This window comes from Brachyistius frenatus, unplaced genomic scaffold (assembly GCF_029030835.1).
Source record: "Brachyistius frenatus isolate BFR_SWC_R1_liver_20210118 unplaced genomic scaffold, ASM2903083v1 Contig_43, whole genome shotgun sequence".
In the NCBI taxonomy this organism is placed as follows: domain Eukaryota; kingdom Metazoa; phylum Chordata; class Actinopteri; family Embiotocidae; genus Brachyistius; species Brachyistius frenatus.
The window spans coordinates 105,001-123,633 of NW_027210642.1; the positions used below are offsets into that span (position 1 = coordinate 105,001).

The window sequence follows — 18,633 nt, forward strand, 5'->3', positions numbered from 1 at the left end:
TAAACAGTGATTTCGCACAGCAAAAAAAAAACAAAAAAAAATCCCTCTTGAGCGGCGCCTAAACTGAATCAACATCGTTATCCTGTTTCGATACCAACACCAGAAGCTCTGCGATTACACGTATGTCAAGCGGGGAGGGGGGGGGGGCTAAAGAGCTGAGCGCCATTAATAAGTCATTTATCCCTTCAGCCGGAGCGTTACGCACAACGGACGCGGCGTAACGCTTCCGGATCCATCACGCCTGATTTCAGGGTTGGAGTCTTTTGACTTGCCTGCTGTGGAACACGAGCACATGGTCTTTCCACCGTCCCCTTGACACCACTTTCCCCTTCTCCCGGCCAGTGATTTCTACAGCTCGTCGAGCAAGCGACTAAACCACGGTAAATTGAGCCCACCTCTCCACCCTGCCCCACCCCTCCCCTCGAGTACCTGTGGATGTGTGTGGGGGGGGGAAAAACTCCCAAGAGATGGAAAAAAAACAAAAACGTGACCAAAATAGTTAACCGGGCGCTGCCGTGGTTTTTTTTTTTTTTTTTTGGGGGGGGGGGGGGGCGGGTTTGCTACTCGTGAAGCGACTCGGGTCTTTTTTTTAAAAACAACAACAACAACAACAACAAACAAACAAAAAAAACCAAGCAGCTTGTTCTTGTCTGACGGCCCGGAGCAGTTCGCGTCCCAAAACCCGTCAGCGCTTTGGGACCGTGTCAGCGGGCTGATGTGCAACCTGGTGTCACTTTGAATCACTGACACACAGCTGCCCCGAGTGGTTAACAGCTCCGGACACAGCTGCAACTCAAAAGCTTCCCATAGGATACTTCTCATGGGAGAGAGGGGGGGGGGGGAGAGAGAGAGAGAGAGAGAGAGAGAGGAGGGGGGGGGGGGGGCCGTGTACATTACAGCGCCCGCACACAAGTTAACACTGTCACGTAGTCTTTTTTACATTTTCTTTAGGGCGAACAAACAAGCCCTGTTTAACGTCCAGTTCCACCCAAGTACACCAAAAGTCTCAGATCTTGTGTGTGTGTGGGGTGGGGTGGGGGGGTTGGAGGTGGAAGGGGGGGGGGGGGGATTCCACATAAAGAAACGAGCCCTTCTTTCCAAAATGTGTACTCTTAAAAAAAAAAAAAAAAAAAAAATGTCAAGATGAAATCAAACACTATCGAACAGGGAAGTAAAAAAAAAAAAGAAGGACACAGGGACGACTAAGGTGCGTTTTTTTTTTTTTTTTTTTTTTGGGGTGGGGGGGCTCTTTAAACACAAGAAAAGAGCCTAATTTCTCTCTCTCTTTCTCCCTCCCCAGAACATTACTTCAAAGGCGAGTCAACAGCACATCAAAGGGAACTCCGATGGGGGGGCCAGTTCGAGGAGGCACACACTCTTGTAACTTACCATCGATCCGCGAGTTCCCTTCTCCAAATTAAAAGTCCGGGTTGTTATTTTTTTGTCTTTTATCCACACACGCACACACACACACACACACACACACACACACACACACACACACGCGCGCACACACACACGCACAAAAAGAAGCGCGTATAATCCACAATACTGGTCTCCACTACGCGTCCACATACGGTCCCGTTCAGGTTTGAGTCGGTTTACGGAGAGAGAGAGAGAGACAGAGAGACAGAGAGAGAGAGAGAGAGAGAAAAAAAATGCACTCGAGAGGAAAAAAGATCGCTTTTCTCCCTCCTCCTTTTCTCCTCCCTGTGGTTTCAGGCTGCCATGCCGCACGGTAGGTCTCTCCTGTAGGCGACTCCAACACCAACTGAACCGAGAGGGCTGGAGCAGCTCACTTCAAAGTGAGGAGACCGACTGCCGGGGTCCCGACAGCTACATACAAAACAATTGCAAGCTCCGATGCCTTCGCGAAAATACAACAACAACAACAAACAAACAAAAAAACACAAGTGGCGGAGATTTGCAGATATGTAGCAACTATTGAGGACGAGACGTATTTAAAAAAAAAAATTCTGCTCGGTTTATTTCTCGTTCAGCGAGCTTTTTTTTTTTTTTTTTTTTTTTTTTGCTCATCTTTTCCCACATCGTGAAGTTGCAGCTACAGTGTGAGGACCTTATCAAAGACAGGCAATCTTGAGCCAACTCCCCCCCCGAGGCTTTCGGAGCGTCAGAAGTAACTGATCTGCCGCCCCAATAGCATTATCGCTACAATCCCTCTGTTGCTACATAAACTTTAAAGACGCAGGGGATCCTTTTCTGTTCAAGACCCGCATACTTTCTCAGATTAAGCCATCGGAGTCCCGGCCATGCACAATGCATGCACCGGCGTGTATCAAATAGCACGTTTATAGCTCTATATGACTTTTTTTTGTGTGTGTTTTTTTTTTTGGGCCACATAACCAAGAGACAGGAGTCCTGCAGAGAAATAAAACTGTGATTTTTTTTTTGTTTGTTTTTAAATCCCCCCCCCCGTGACTCTTTGGGGAAAAGAGAGCTGCAAATATGTCTCTGTGCTGCAGGATTGACAAGAGTTGCTGAAAAAACTTGAGCAGTAAAAGAAAACCCAAAAAAAAGAGTTAATTTTTTTTACATCGAGCTTGCCTTTTAAATCCAGGATAGTCACTTTACCCATATCCAAGTCCTCATTTCGACTAAGTACGTTGCAGTAGGAAATTAAATGGGAGTGCTGTTATCGCTCCACAGCTCCTACCTGTGGCAAAAAAGGGCACACGCACGGAGAGCAGATGAAAACATCTGTTCACAGTGGATAAGTTCTCAAAACGGATGTTACCGTATCATTTAAGCCACACAAGAGCAACCTCTCTTCGCACCTCTGTCTGCGCTGCCCTCAGCTTTGCCGCACGGTCCCTGAACCGCAGCATGAGATAGCACGAAAATGCCCACAGACTTCCAATTAACAGCCACTTCACTGGCCCAACTTGAGAGAGGAGCTGTGCGGACCGCGGTGGACATTTTGTGACACTTGCCCTCACGCGTGTGGCGGACTGGTTACAGTCAGCAGTTACAGCGATAATTGAAGAGAGTCGACGGGTGTTTTGGACGGGTCTTTGGTGCTCAAACGAGCCACCACAGGGGACCCTTTGTGCAAGATGACTGGCCGTATTCTCGAACGAGAGACAGTAGGTGTCTGTGTGTCCTTGTTGTCTCGGTGGACAGGGATCCAAAAAGTGCGTCACAAAGACGGCAAAACACTTTGATCATTCTGTTTGCTAAAGGTGCCGTGAAACTTTCTCCCTTGATGCCTCGCTTCCCATCGAGGTTAATAAAAGAGGAAATTACTCTTGAAGAGGCTGTGATGACTAAGGGATTACTCAGCATTCAAAGGGCACTTTTAGCGCCTTCGACTTCTGTGCGCGCTCACGTCCCGCACCAAAAAAACACCCAAAAAAAAACATTCCCAGTGTGTCGACATCAAACTCACTGTCCCAGCAAAGGACGAACGGCTGGGGAGGAGGACGGGAGGTGGGGGGTAGTCGTACCCCCCCCCCCCCGGCTTCTAAAGCTCCTCGGCAGCGCGTGGAAAGTTTGGAGAAAATAAAATTTAAAAAAAAAATGGCTCGACTAGTTTGAAAAAAACAAAAACAGAAGTTTTCACTTTTGATAGAAAAACATCCCAAGTCGCTGGCACACCTGAGCACCACAGGTTTAGGAGTGCATGGAAAACCGGAGAAGCTGCAAAGGGTTAGCGAGAGGTCGTCGACTGATAACCCACGGGGCTAATCGTGAGCAGTATTTTTTTTTTTTTTTTTTTTTTTTGACACCGGTGCCACGACTTTGCACGAACACCGCACTTCTTATCTCGTAAGGGCTCATCTGCCCGCCGAGGTGTCTCCGTAAGGCCTGCGGGTCATCTGGCTCATACACGGGGAGCTCCTCAGACAACGTCAGTCTTTGTTAACTCTGGAGGGCCCAGGCTGACCCCTGACAGTAAACACGCCAGGGTGGAAACCATCGCCATGGCGATGGCGCGGACCCCCCCCCCCGCCAGTACCGGGGTGGCGGTCGGGCCCTCGTGTCCTGCCTTGTCAACCACCTCCGCGGCTCGGGGGAGGTCCCCGTGGGTCGGGTCGTCCCCCGGCCGCCCCTCCGGAGCTGACCTGGGACCGGCCCGCGGACCAGGGGTGCCCTTGGTTCCTGTCCCTGTGGAGAGAGACCTTTGAGAGAGGGCTTCAAGGGGAGAGGTTATGGGATGTAACTGTCTCTTTTTATGGGGAGATATTATTACAGGGACAGGTCAAATTCGGACCGACTACAAAGAGCACTATAAATAGAGACCAAAGACAGCGCATAAATCACTCGCGAGCCCAATCAGCTCTTCGATGTTGACTGCTTCTTTTCTTTTGCGCGCGCAATACACACACAAAACAGCTTACGTTTCTGGCGTTATCTAAAGTCACATTTGATGGGAAAAAAAAACAAAAAACCCTCCTATCTGACAACTTCAGAGGGCTGGAGAGGGTTTTACGACTGGGTTATGTGGTCTCCTGAGTAGCCTTGGCCTGTCGTAACTGCTACTGGCCACCTCAGTTGCAGCCATAAACACCCAGAGTGTGTGTGTGTGTGTGTGTGTGTGTGTGTGTGTGTGTGTGTGTGTGTGTGTGTGTGTGTGTGTGTGTGTGTCTACCGGTGCTGTCCTCTGTGCTGCAGCTCTGTGATCAGTAACTGCTCTCAATTACAGTATTGTGTGCTGTTCCTTTCGGCTTGGGGTTAAACTCTTTTGCAGACCCCTTTGAAGTACTCATCCCTTTATCTCAAGCCAGAGCCAAGAATTTGGGGGAGGACAATGGAAAATGAAACCAAGAGGGAAGCTTATGGCAATTATCAACCAGAGCCATGAGGAGGAAGTCGGCTTGCGGAGACAGAGAGGGAGAGAAAGAGCAGATAAAGGGAGCAGGAGCCAGCCAGCGTAGGACAGGAGGTTACTGTTTCAAGTTTGTTTGGTGTGTACACACCCCGGGCGACAACCGACTGCCGAAAAGAGGAAATGGAGGCTACCTCTTCAAAGTAGGTGACAACAGGGGGGGGGGGGGGGAACGGACACAATGGGCTCTGAAGGAAGCAAGAAGCTGATGAGAGGAGCTTCTGCGGTGGTGGTGGTGGTGGTGCAGGTGCAGGGAGGGAAGGGGGGTGGGGTCAACACACAACAGAAGTGAGGACCAAAACAGTGGCGAGAGGAGTTACGGGAGGAAGAATGACGGAGGAGAACGGAGGGAGAAATGCTGTTGTCAGCGGAATCAAATGGCACGCGGGCGAGCTGGGGAAGATACAATTAAAGTGTGGAGTTAAGACAGGCTTTGAAGTCGGACATGGTGCATAATACCCTTAAAAGTTAAGGAAGGGCAACAATTCACCGGTTTGTTATGGGGCTGTTTTGAAAGAGGAAGAGGAGGAGGAGGAAAAAAAAAAAGAAAAAGAGAGAGGTGGAGGGGTGAGAGGGAGGGGAGGGGGGGGTTGTTTTTTTGAAAGGGTTCAGTTTGAGGGGAATGAAGTTGGATTTCAAGCACCAATTGGCCCCAGAAGGATGTTTTTTTTTTGTTGTTGTTTTTTTTTTGGGTGCAAAACAGCTAATGCGAAGCGCGAGCCTGCCGCGCCTACCTGTGAATTTTGATGATGGTGGGGGGGGGGGGGGTGGGGGGGGCGTGAAAGATGGAAGAAGGGAAAGATAAACGTGTCAGAGGGAGCGACACAGGTGAAAGAGAAGACGACCACGAAGGAAGAAGGTGAGATATGAAATAGGTGGGGAATTGGTAGGGAAGGAAGGCAGAGAAGAAATAAAAGAGGAGGGCGGGTGGGTGGAGGGGGGGGGGGGCTGTTGAAGGTTATTTATTGGTTTTTTTTTCTACCCCCCCCCCCCCCCTCGTTTTAATCCCATTTTGCGCTTGACTTTTAAGTCTACCAATGTATAGAAACAATGTCGGATGCACCGTCTAATCCCGTTTGGGGCCATGAAGCTCACTCCTCCACCGACAGTAATGACTTTCATTTCCTCCGCCGCTCGCACCGAAGCCGCCACGCGGACACTTCACAGGCCGGACGCCCCAGCTCCGCCGCGCTTGACGGGACAGCGATCCGTCTCTGAAATCAGTTCTTGACCCGAACCCTGGACTCCCTCGCTCATCCTTAAGCTATCGCTTTAACCCCGTCTTCCTCCTGCCCGACTCCGGGGGGGGGGGGGGGGGAGAGCGGAGGGTTCCCCGACTGGTAAGGTGATTAACTTGCTCGTCCATTCATCAGATGCCAGATTTTTTTTTTTTTTTTTTTTTCCCCAAGCTTCCTGTTTCTCAATTAAAGGGGTGTGACATTTCAACGGAACCGGCACTATGGCAACAGAGACGTGCTCTGATGGGTGTGTGGGAGGGGGGGGGGACATTTCAGCATGTGGACAGGAGGAGGTTTGGATTGACCAGCCGTCCCTGCGATGAACGGACAACCCACTTTACCGTCGCACGGAGTTGCGCGCAGTCTTCTGCGCTTTTTTTTTTTTTTTTTTTAATGAAAATCGTAAAGATCTGAGGAGAAGTTTTACATTTTTTTTTTTTTATTAAACATATATTAAACGAGGGAATCACAATTACATACATGCGGAGGCGTCTTTGAAAGCCAATAAGGGCCGGCAGATCAAACGTTAAGGAGTTGAACTCCCGTCAGCCGCCGGGCCCTCCCCGTGTCAACCTGAAGCCTCCGACACGAGCGGGGGGGAGCGCCATCACATCACAGCACGGGGACAAAAACGGAAAATAAGTTTGAGCACAAGTTTGGATGGGCAAAAAAACAACAACAACAACAACAAAAAAAAACAACCAAGCAAGAGGCATGTTCAAGTTGAGTATGAATGCAGATGTGGCCGTCGTCTGCTCGCCCAGGATCGCTTTAGGTAGAGAGGCCGAGAGAACGATAAATAGAAAGCGAGAGGCAAGAGAGACAACCCAGACGGGAGACAAGAGGGCAAAGCGGCATCAGACAAACCTCCCACGCCGTCTTCAACCGCATCGGGCTTTCGGTCCCCTCCGCCCGGCCCGCACCATCAGCCCAGACGAGCGAGATTCCTGCCACAGTCGCGCAAGCGCAACCTGCTGCGCCTCCTTCACTCGGGAGGCTGTACTTGCCTCTAACCCGCTTGTTCTCAGATCACACAGCTGCACATCCTTCTCACAGCTCCTGTTGCGTTTGAGTGACAGCCGGTGGGAGAGAGAGAGAGAGAGAGAGAGAGAGAGAGAGGAAAAAAAAAACCAACAACAAAAAAAAACAACCACTGCCATAAATACCGTGTCAACAAAGAGAGAATGCTACGAGCTACGAGAGAGACAAACGCAGAGAGTGTGCAGAAAACACGACGGAAGGCAGAATAAATAGCGTGAGTGAAACGGGTTGAGGGTGTGTGTGCGCGCGTGTGTGTGTGTGTGTGTGTGTGTGTGTGTGTGTGTGTGTGTGTGTGTGTGTGTGAGAAACGCTGGCGATAAACAGGTTTATTTATGCAAGCAGCGGTACAGCAAGCCAAAAACACCGGCCCTCCCAGGGTCTGACTCAGAACACGGCTCTGCAAAAAGACCCGGCGTGCGCGCGGGCTCGGAAAGCGACGGCTTTGTCAATCGCGCTCCGATTTGGTGACGAGAGCGTGATTCCCCCCGAGGCCCGTCGCGGGCGCTCGGAGGGAAGGCGCGCCAGACACCCCGGCGCGTTGTCGCAAGAGGCGGCGGAGGGGGGGGAAGAAACGCCGATCCGAAGCAAGCCGGACGTTCAAAAATCCCCGCATTTCGCCTGTTAGGGCCCCGTGCGGCGGCGGCGTGAAAGCGAGACCGCCGCGAGTGGGCGAGCGGAAACCTCCGGGGCTCCCTCGCCGCCCTTCGCTGTTGTCAACACAGCAGTCCGCCGTCTGATGTGGAGATAGCCAAAGAGGAAGCGGGGTGGGGTTGGGGGGGGGGGGGTGGTGGTGGTGGTGGGGCTTTGATCCTTAACGGGGCCACGTGGGCTCTGTGGAAACGACATTCACGGCCCGTATTTACACAAGCACCAATTACGGAGGTCATTTCGGTGGTGGACGATCAATTAGAGTGAAAGTATGTCGGGAGTAATAACACAAGATTAAAGCAGGAGGTTACGGCCGGAGCAACGAGAGTACCACTCGGTTTTTTTATTTTTATTTTCGGGGGATAGCGTGTATCGTGTTTTTTTTTTACAAGTAGGGAGAACTTCACATGCAGCACGGCGATCGAGGGACGCGCTTCGCTTCGCTTCAAATACAAACCCGACACTTCCCGCGTCGCGTTTTTTTCAAACGAAAAGCCGTTGGCGGGTTTCCGGCCGACGGAAACCCTTTATTTCTTAACGGGGCTTTTTTTTTTTTTTTTAATTATTGCGAAACATTTGGAGGAACGCGTCGTGATCGCACCGTCGGCTTTATTGGATTAAAAGCGACGGAAATATACGTCGTTAAATACCGCGCGAAAAACTCGTCGCCGTAGGAACGCGCGGTTGCGCAACCTCGCAGCCGAGCCCGCGGCGGCTTCGCCAGTGCGCCGAATCCCTTGTTCACCTCTTCCAGAAACAACAGATGGAAACAAAGGCTTTTGTGGTCAAAGACTTAAATTCCTGATTCTCGGATGTTGGTCTGACGGTCCTCTCGTCTCCTCTCGTCTCCTCTCGCGCATTCCTCACCTACCAGAGGCACCAAGTACCGACGGACAAGGGGCTCGTTACGAAGCCCTTACTTTGGTCCCGCCAAAAAGTTATCATCACCGGTCAAACCTCGGAGACGCGGCGGCCATTTTGTGGACTCCAGAGTCGAATCGGCTTTTCGGGGGTTTCGAGCGGAGCCGCCGGCAAAACGCAAAAGCGGTAGAAACACTTTGGGCCGAGGTTCAAACAATTGGACTCGCAGTACTCTTTATCTGAAGCGAGCCACAAACCTCCCCCCCCCCCTCAGCTGCTCTGCGACGGTTCAAACGGGGGCTCGGAGCAAGAAAAGGCCACGCCGAACAGCGACGAGGGAGACGGGAATTCAAAGGCTTTGACCGAAGTTTTACACAACTAATCTTGGTTAACGTGCACGTTGCGGTCGCAGAAAAACAAGGGAAACAGCACCGCTTCCCCTAATTGAAGGATTAATTATGGAGGTCCTGGAAGATGATGAAAAACATGCCCAGAATGGGGGAAAAAAAAAATAGCAAGACAACAGAAAATGATGCAGTCTTTTATTAAAAACGATGGACAACCAAACACCTATTAAATATTGATAACAATAACGTCGAGTTAATGATGTATATAAAAAAAAAAAAAAAAAAAGATTGAACAATATAACGGGTTGACGACACGGAACTATCTTTGAACAAGACGGAGCGAAACCAAAATGTGACCGCGAATGAGAACCGTGAGAGCAAACGGCGTTTCGAAAATCCAAAAGGTGGCCGGTGTGGAAAACACTCGCGGCGGCGGTCGGCGACGCTCGCGTCCGATTGGGCGATTTTCCCGTCCTCGGCGACGCGGCGCGGCCGTCGGTTCGCCCGCGCGGAGAGAGAGAGAGTCGGGGGGGGGGGGGGGTTATCCCCGAAGGTGGAACCCGTCGAGGCGCGGCGGGTACGCGCGGTAAAGTCAGCGTCGCACGGAGTTTTTTTTTTGCCGCGATCTAAACGACCGACGCTGACCTCCGGCCGCGGCAGTCGTCCAGGTCCTCCTGCAGCAGAGACACCGTCTTCTGGAGCGAGTGAACCTGAAACGAGAGAGACACATTGCAAAATACGCCAACGGGGGGGGAAGAAAGTGTAAGTATGGCGGAAGCCGGGGGGGGGGGGGGAACCCGGTTAAACGACAATGCGGGCGCCGGGAAGCGGAGACGGTTTCGGGGGCTTTGGGTCGGTCGTGCTTTAGGGGGGGGGGGGGTTCAGTTAAGTTGGGGGGGGGGGGGGGGGAGAAAAGCTTGGTTGTTGAGTGCTGGGGGTCAGGACAGCGGGGGCTTGGGGGGGGGGGCGAGGGTCAGGAGATCAGGGCGGCGAGGTCAAGGCACATTGGGCCAAGGGGTGGGGGTGGGGTGGGGTTTGTGGTGGGGGTGGTGGTGGTGGTGGTGGTGGGGGGGGGGGTTATTACGGGCCGGGGTTAGCCGAGGTTACGACGCCGCGAGAGGAGGCGGCAGCGCGCCGTTCTCCTGTTCGGCCTGCGAAGTTGCGCGCATGTTTACGGAGCGTCTTCGGCCGGAGTGAAAATAAAACCCCGTCTCCGTTCGCACGGCAAACCCCCGAGCCCGGCAAAAGAATAATCACGGCTCCGAAAGAATCCCGTATTGTTCTGGGACGGCCGTACTGGAGCCGAGGGCGCATTCCTTTCTGCTCGGGGGGGGGGGGAGAGACCTCAGTTCAAGTTCTAGCATTTCATTTGGCACTTCACGCCGGTAAACTGTACGCAAAACCCCATCGAAAATGCGGTCGGACGCCTCCGGAGACACCAAAACTCTCTGTACCTTCTTTTTTTTTTTTACTATGTAAAAATAATGCACAAAAGCCAAAGACACCGTCTGCGAGAGGAGAGAGACCACACTGGTCACGAATTAAGATTTTTTTAAAAAAATTTTATGAACATATCTGATCGCAGAGCTGCGGTCTGAAACGGGATCTCAGAAGACCTATTTGGACGAGGCGGCGGCGGGGCGGAGGGAGGGAGGGAGGGAGGGGGGGGGGTTCCGATGAGCCCGTTTCACAACAACAAAAACCACAAAAAACACGCGCCGCACCATCTTGTTATCGTTACGACAGAATTACTTACAGTGTAAATGCCCCCCCCCCCCCTCCACACTTTTTTTTTTTTTAACATTCTTGAGTCCAACAGGCTGAATACCTTTCAGCCTGTTGGTTCTAGTCGTTTGTTCCCCCCCCCCCCCCGGATGCCGTGTCGGATGCCAACGCGGCAGCCAAGTCGGGTCTCACCTGGGTTTTCAGAGAGGCGATGGTGTCCTCCAGTTCCCGTCTGATCTCGGCGGGCAGCAGACCTTTAATCTTCTCCTGGTACTCCCGGTGCGCGGCGGTCACCTGGGAGGGGCGAGGGAGGACGACCGGACACGCTTTCATTTAAAGAGGACTCAAATCCGGGCGTTTAAAGTTACCACGACGGTCAATACAATTCAATTCAATTCAACGCTCTCGGCCTGCCGCGCTTCTGCGACTTTGAGGCCAATTGGAGGCTCTCAAACGGACGAGGAAGAGTCTCGCCGTCGCGGCGAAGGCGGATCCCGATAAATCCGATCCGTTGTTCGGTCGTTCATTTGGGGATTCCGACGTCGCTGGGTGAGTGTTTCTACCTCCCTTATCGCGCTCGCATGTGTGCGCCAAATCAACAGCTCCCTTGAAGGAGGCACAACACACGCGCACACGCGCGCACACACACACACACACACACGCACACGCACACGCACAGACTGTGGGTATCCCCTCTTTATTCACGGCTCAGTATTCCCTCGCTCTTTCACAGCTCCTTCACATCTCCACAGGGGGGTCCGCGGGCCGGCGTGACTCACTCTGTGCGACGCCCCCTACTGGCTGGCCGCGGGGGTGACTCCGGCTGCGTGTCTGACACAATGCGTTTCATGGGGCTCGGCGCAGCCGGGTTTGGACGAGGACAGGGGCCCACGGTGGAGGGCAGGACACATCAAACGCAGCAGCAGCAGCAGCAGCTCGACGGCCAGCTAGCCATCTCCACCGGGGAGGACTGGAGGAAGTCTGTCTGGGGCTAAATTACACTCCACTAAACCAGAGTCTGATTATAGAAGTTGAAAAGGGTTTGGTTAGCGCAACCCCCCTCGGGTTTTTTTTTTTTTTTAACCCACAAAAACACACACACGCACGCACGCGCACACACACACACACACACACACACACATATATATAGACATGCATACACAAACACAGAGCTTTTATGGTATTGTAAAAGCATTTACAGCATTTTGAAGAGTTGCTGAATCAATTAATGTCGAGCTTGATGAATAGTTTAACAGAGCTGGAGGAGTTAACGTGGCCCGTGAAAAGCAACAGTCGCCCCCCCCCCCCCCCCACCCACCCACCCACCCACACACACACACACACACACATATATTTCAAGGTGTAACCAGGGGAGAGTCTGAGCATTTCACCCACTATAATGTGTTTGACAGAGCCAAAGTCCAGAGCGAACATTAAGTATATCCCCACCTCTCATCGGACCGGCCCTTTCAAGTGAAGAGAGCGTGAATGAGGTTGAGGGGGAGGGAAAAAAAAAAGATTGGTTTCCCTAAAATAATCTTCCTGTTGTGGATTTAACTGATTGTTCTGGCTTTGGCTAATTAATCTTCCTGGGCACAATGAAAAGGGATTGGGAAGCACTTCAAAGCAACCCCCAGTATAAATGATCCCAACATGAAGCAGCTCACTTTGTCTCGGCACAGTGTGCAGTAGATTAGTCCGCCACAACTTTGCCAATTTTTTTTTCAGGCTCCTTCTGCCTTATTCATTTGAGAGCGTTGGACCAATAACACCGGGCCGAGAATCCATCAGTTTACGGAAATATGTCCTTTTCTTGCTGTGCGAGAATGAAGTCGAGCATAATTTGAAAGTAACCTGTTCAAACAAGTGGCAAAAAAAAAAAAAAAAAAAGAAAAAAAGAAAGAAAAAGAAAACGGGTCTGAGAAGCTTTAATTTGAATGTCGAGGATTTAAAAAAAAAAAAAAAATGAGCTGAAGCAGCACGAGTGCAGATTTTCAAAATGTCTATCTCTATCTATAGCAGCTTCTGTAGTCATAACAAAATGGCAAGCCAAGACAAAACACACTTCACTTCACTCAGACCAAAGCAATAAACAATGGTTGAATAAACACATCCCTTACCAACCACACTGAATATAAGTCTTAGATTTTTCAAAAGCCGAGCTCCTTAGTTGTGCATTCTTGGTTCATGTATGGTGCAGCCACCGCAGCAATGAGAGATCCGCTGCGCCTAAATTACAAGCTCCTTTGTGGCGATGCTGTCTCCCTTTTCCGTCCCATACATTAGGACGGGCAAGGCCGCGGCGGCGCGCTCACCGGGAGTCGCAGAGACGGGACGACCGGGTACTGTACGTACAGTCGCGAGGCTGACGGAACTTGAAAAGTCGTGAACGCGTGCTTGAAGAACAACTGGGGGGGACGAGCCCGGTGCAGAAGCGCTCGCAGTAGCGCGTACTATACGCTACAACAAAGCTGCGTATCTGGCACCTGTCCCAATGACTTCGCGGTGAGCCGCGCTGAACGGCTGCTCCGGACGTCGCCGTGAGGCGGAAAGACAGGTTTCGCTATTTCTTACAGCTTGTATTGTAAATGGGAATAGTCCTCGCGATAAAACGTACACAGTGTGTGTGTGTGTGTGTGTTGTTAAACCACATGTACGTCAACACAAACGGTACATCTACGTTCACCTGAAGGCGCGCGCTGCAGTTTTCCTCTCTTTTTACATTGCGGCAGGCCGAAGCATTCGCGATCACATCTCTCTCAAAAGCACGTCTATGTAAAGCTCAGCCGTAGTTTACTATGCAACGTGTGTGGGTGGAGGCAGCAGCCGCTTTTTTACATTTTTTTTTACATTTTTTTTATAACAACGCTGTTGTGGAAACCGACGCTCGGCTAACGGATACAGAAGAGAAGCAGACGCGGAGTTAAAATTCACAACAGGAGCATCTGACTCCCCAAAGATGTCTGACTTGTTTCCTGAGAGAGACGTTGTTCCTTCAGCTTTACAATCTCTCTCCTCTTCCAAGGTCCCTCTTATCACATCTCTATTTTCCCCTTCACGCAAACACACATTTTTCCTTCGCTTTCAACATCTTCTTTTTTTTTTTTTGTTGCAGTAAAGCCGTGTTTGTTTTTCTGACAGGTGGAAGGAGACGCGTGACGGCGTCTGAGAGGAAGGCTCCTCGCCATTAGGACAGACGTTGGGCGCCTTTGAACGATAGTGCTGATCAAAACTTCCATGAAGTTTCGGTCATTGACGGACTCCAGGTGCGAGTGAATGAGAAAGAAAAGAGAGGAAGGGAGACACGGGGAGGAAAAAAAAAAAAAAAAAAAGAAAAAGAAAAGTGTGCCACGATTTTCCCGAGCAACGAAAAGGGACTCTTGACTTTTCTGAAGAAAGATCCTGTTTCATCTCCACGGCTCTTTTTTAAAATGAGATTTTGTTTGTTCCTGATGAAGCGTGATTCTGTAGTTTTGAAGACTGTGAGGAGCGGTTGACGTTTTCCCCTCCCAGTCATCTTAAAATGACAACATTTCATCTATATATAGTCTTTAGATTGTGGTTTTGACTTTCCCTTGCGTTTGGTACTGTCGCATGGCGTGGTTTTTGACAGCTGCCAGCAGAAAGGAACAAGCCCTCAACACTTTCAACGTTCAAATGAAGTTTGTCACGTCGTTGGGAAGCTTGATGTATGCTAATGAAGTTGGGGCGTGCGCGTGTGTGCGTGCGTGTGCGCAGGCATGCGTGGGACGGGTTGGGGGGCGGGGGGCGGGGGGGGGGATGAGTAGCTGCTGGAAAGACATTTTTTTTTGATAAACCCCCTTGTTCCAAAGTGACAAAAACCTTGTCAGGAACAAGGGGGTACATCAAAAATGACGCCACTCACCAGCTGTGTGTGTGTGTGTGTGTGTGTGTGTGTGTGTGTGTGTGTGTGTGTGTGTGTGTGTGTGTGTGTGTGTGTGTGTGTGTGTGTGTGTGTGTGTGTGTGTGTGTGTGTGTGTGTGTGTGTGTGTGTGTGTGTGTGTGTGTGTGTGTGTGTGTGTGTGTGTGTGTGTGTGTGTGTGTGTGTGTGTGTGTGTGTGTGTGTGTGTGTGTGTGTGTGTGTGTGTGTGTGTGTGTGTGTGTGTGTGTGTGTGTGTGTTTGCTCCTCCACATCCACTGAGTTGGCACTCGGTGAGTTCACCAAGGAGCGATTTGAATTTAAAAACGCTTTGCCGCGAGAGGGAAAAAGAAAAAAAGAAAAAGAAACCGCTTCACAAAAAACGGGGGGGGGGGAGGCAGGAGGAGATTAGAAGTGGCTCCAGATCTTAGGTCGTTAGAACTATGGGATGGATTGGCTGCTGCTGATGTAATCTGCCTCAACAAAAACAGCACACAGGAAAACGACTTAGCCTACAGAACTTAAGTTCAACTCCTCTGCGTTTTTATGTCTGCATCAATACGGAAAACAACTACAGACGTGATTTTTTTTTTTTTTTTTTTTTTTTTTTTTACTACACCGAGCTCACAAAATTCTCAGGAAGGTACATCTCGGAGACTCGTACAGTTCACTGCATTCGTTGGGTATTTGCACAAAAGAGCCGTAGCCCTTCAGCGCTGTGCTGCTCTCTTCGAGGAGAGTTGAACCGACGAGTGAGCTGATCATCTGCCATTTTTTAGAGCGAGGGTGTGCGACATCTGCGTGAAGTCTGGGCAGAAAGGGCTGCGTTAGCGTGAGCGGGACCGGATTGCGAAGACACGTCTTTGGCAGACGAACCGGGGCAACAAGAGTGCGAGGAGACTCAAGAGTGGATGCCCTTAGGTTTGACATCATATGCAGAAAAACAATGTACAGATGAACTGAGGATGCCCACCACGATGCATGTGCACGCATGAAGTTAACTAATGCAAAGAGTGACACACTTTGGACAACGTGCGCGCGCACACGCACACACACACACACACCTGACCTCAGGTGAGAGCAGGATATGAGGCAGGAGTTAATATATGATCCAGGCGTGGGGGATACGTACAGGTTTAAAAAAACAAAACAAAATAATAACAACCTCACAATAAAACACGCGACTATCACTTAAAGAAAGAACATGTCTATCCACCAAGCGACTTCAACGACTGATCAAGCAGTGGGTGTGTACGGCTCACTTCCTCGGACAAGCTGACATCGGGCGGAAGACCTGACGCCCAGAGAAAGATAATGCATCTATTGGATAAATAAATCAACAAATAAATACAAAAAAAGCCATTCAATAAATTAATAATTCCCCCCCCTATATTGTTTTTCATTATTTTTTTTTTTAGTATGTTTCAAGACAAATATCTTATTTTCCATTTCGATTCTATGTTGTTTTCAAGGAAGTTTCATGATTTCAATGACGTGTACCGAGTATAACTTTATTTATAGCGGGGACCACGTGCAGAATATAATAATCTATAAACCCAACAAGAGGCAGCAATTAGTGGGCACAGGGCTTTTGAACATCAACACGGCCACTTCTTCTTCTCACTCTGATGCCATGCTCTTTGTTAAGTTACCTTGTTGAAAAGCTCCTACAACCTTCACATTTGAGCACGACAGATCTCGTCTCAGCTGTCCTGCCTATTACTGGTTTTAGCTCCTTTGTCTGAATGCGCAGATGACTTCATTCTTATTCTACTATGGCTCACTTCCTGTTTTGTCTCTTTGCTGCCAACTTTGTCACAGCAAAACTATCTGTGATAAATTACTGAAATGCGTTTGTGGCAGCGAATCAAGAACGGCCGAGCATCTAAAAATTGGAACCAAATGCTTCGTCATATTCTCAGTCATGTTTACTCTTTCTCCGCTTCAACATATTGCTTGACTTAAATTGCAATGTTGTAGTTTTTGTATCAGAAAGCAGTAGTTTTGTTGTACTTTCAGAACCATGTTCCTTAAGAACAATGTTTCTTAACAGCGTTGGTGTCAAAAATTCCAACCAAGCAAGGCGGAGCTCTGTGGCCCACAATGAATGTGTTCTAATGTGGTAAATGAAATTATAAAAGAAATCTTAATGAAAATAAATTATGTCAACAATCTTTTTGTTTTTAAGGAAAATGCCGAGAGGAGCGTTGCGGAAATCAGAGCACACAGCAGCAGTTGGCCAATATTCGACCGACCGAACACATTTTACGTTGAATTCTGTATACCGAGCTGCATGGCTTGATTTTCTTGAGCACTTTTCACAACAAACACACAAACCTTCTCTGAGTGTCTGTAGGGTAATGTGCCAAATACTGAAAATGATGTTGAAACAATATTGATTTCTTTCGCATGCTTCAGCAGTGGGAGGATCTGACATGTAAACAATTTAACAGCAACGTGAAAGTGTACTGTACCGAGGGCGGGCACGCTTTTTTTTTTGTTGGAACACTCTCTGCATCCGCAGCGCACGAAGATGTGCAGAAAGTTCACCGAGTGGAGGGATTCTGCGAATCATTGGAGTAAATAAATAAAACAAGACGCATAAATGCGAAGCTAAGAAGGAGTTACCCGAACCCTTTGTGTGATGTCACAGCAGGGAGAATCGAGGTGCAGTCTGTCTTAAGTCAGAGGAAACAATACGCAGCGCCTCTGGGACGGGGTCAGTGACCAACTGCTCCTAAAAACCCCTGACCCCCTCCTACGGATTTATGATAGCCAGACACTGAGGTGTGTGACGAGTGTGTGAAGTGTGTACAAGGGTCAGTGGGTAGATCAGAAGGGACACAAGAGAATGAATGCCTTTGGTGTACATACCGCGGCACAAAGAACGGCCTCCTGTGTGAGTGTAGTCATTAGTGCTTTCTTCTCTGTGTGTGTCAAGGTCAAAACAGGGCCTGATTACAGGGCATTCTGGAGAGCCATGGGGAGTGTGTGCAAGTGTGTGTGTGTGTGTGTGTGTGTGTGTGTGTGTGTGTGTGTGTGTGTGTGTGTGTGTGTGTGCGCGCGCGCGCCAGAGGCTTCCCTTTTGAACACAGGCAGTGGTGGCATTCCTGGCCCTGGGCGCTTGGCTCTTGAAGCCAGATCTCAAGGAATGTGGGAAATGTGCGAGGGGGCATATCTCCGGCTCTGAACGGGAGAACCAGAGATGCTGGAGTGATGAGGGGAGGGCGGGGAAGGAGGGAAATAATCTATTTTGTTTGTCTTTTGTGGCCCCCTGGAGGATCAAGTAAGGATGGCAAATTAGGAGTGAGGGGCTGGTGACACCAGGTGACAGGGGCAGCAGAGAGGGGTGTGAAGGAAGTCACAATAAAAAAAAAAAAACAAACAAAACAAAAAACCCAGAAAGGATTATATGATTAATAAGAAGAAGTCATGTAGAAGTTATGTGCTGGCAAGAGGCAAAAGGAAGACGAAAAGGCTGAGTGCAGAGAGTCGAAAAAAAGTTCATGTCGGGCCGAGTGATGCAACGATAACGGTGGGGAACAAATGAGTGTGAGTGAGACGGTCTCTGCCTCTCTTGTACATGCCTGACAGGCATGAAAAGAAGATGGAGAGCGAAAGGAGCAACGGCGCTACCTTCTCTTCAGTCTCCAGCTCTTTGCTGAGCAGCTTCTTCTCCGAGCGGTACAGCTGTTTCTGGAGACTTTCCACCTTCTCCTGCAGCGCCTGGGAGGAGGGACAGACAGTCAGTCGGTTGACTTATGGGGGAAAAAAAAAACACAACCACTCGCAATCAGTATGGTGTAATGCGTAAGTGACGCAGATTGATAGATGTTGACATACGGCTACATTTGAGCTGGCAAGAGAAACTGGCCACATCTGAACGAGAGGCTGCTCCAGACTCAAGAAAACAAGTAGTCAAAACCAGTAAGACACCGAGAGGTAGACAGAAGACAGGGACAGGGACAGCGAGGAGGAGATGCAGCCTGTGATTATTTTTTGGGTGTTAAAAGGCTAATAATAAAGCCATGACAGTAATTACTGGGA

General features: G+C 49.9%; 1 protein-coding gene across 1 annotated transcript in view; it reads right to left on the minus strand.

The window, feature by feature from the left end:
• Positions 1 to 18,633, minus strand: part of cep112 (centrosomal protein 112) — a 107,728-nt gene that overhangs the window by 379 nt on the left and 88,716 nt on the right. Inside the window, exons 24-27 of the mRNA XM_069702747.1 lie at positions 18,223 to 18,312; positions 10,899 to 11,000; positions 9,627 to 9,691; positions 6,952 to 7,143 (exon numbers count right to left, since the gene is read on the minus strand). Of these exons, the coding sequence (XP_069558848.1) occupies positions 6,966 to 7,143; positions 9,627 to 9,691; positions 10,899 to 11,000; positions 18,223 to 18,312 (435 nt within the window). The 3' untranslated portion in view covers positions 6,952 to 6,965. The remainder of the gene's footprint in view (positions 1 to 6,951; positions 7,144 to 9,626; positions 9,692 to 10,898; positions 11,001 to 18,222; positions 18,313 to 18,633) is intronic.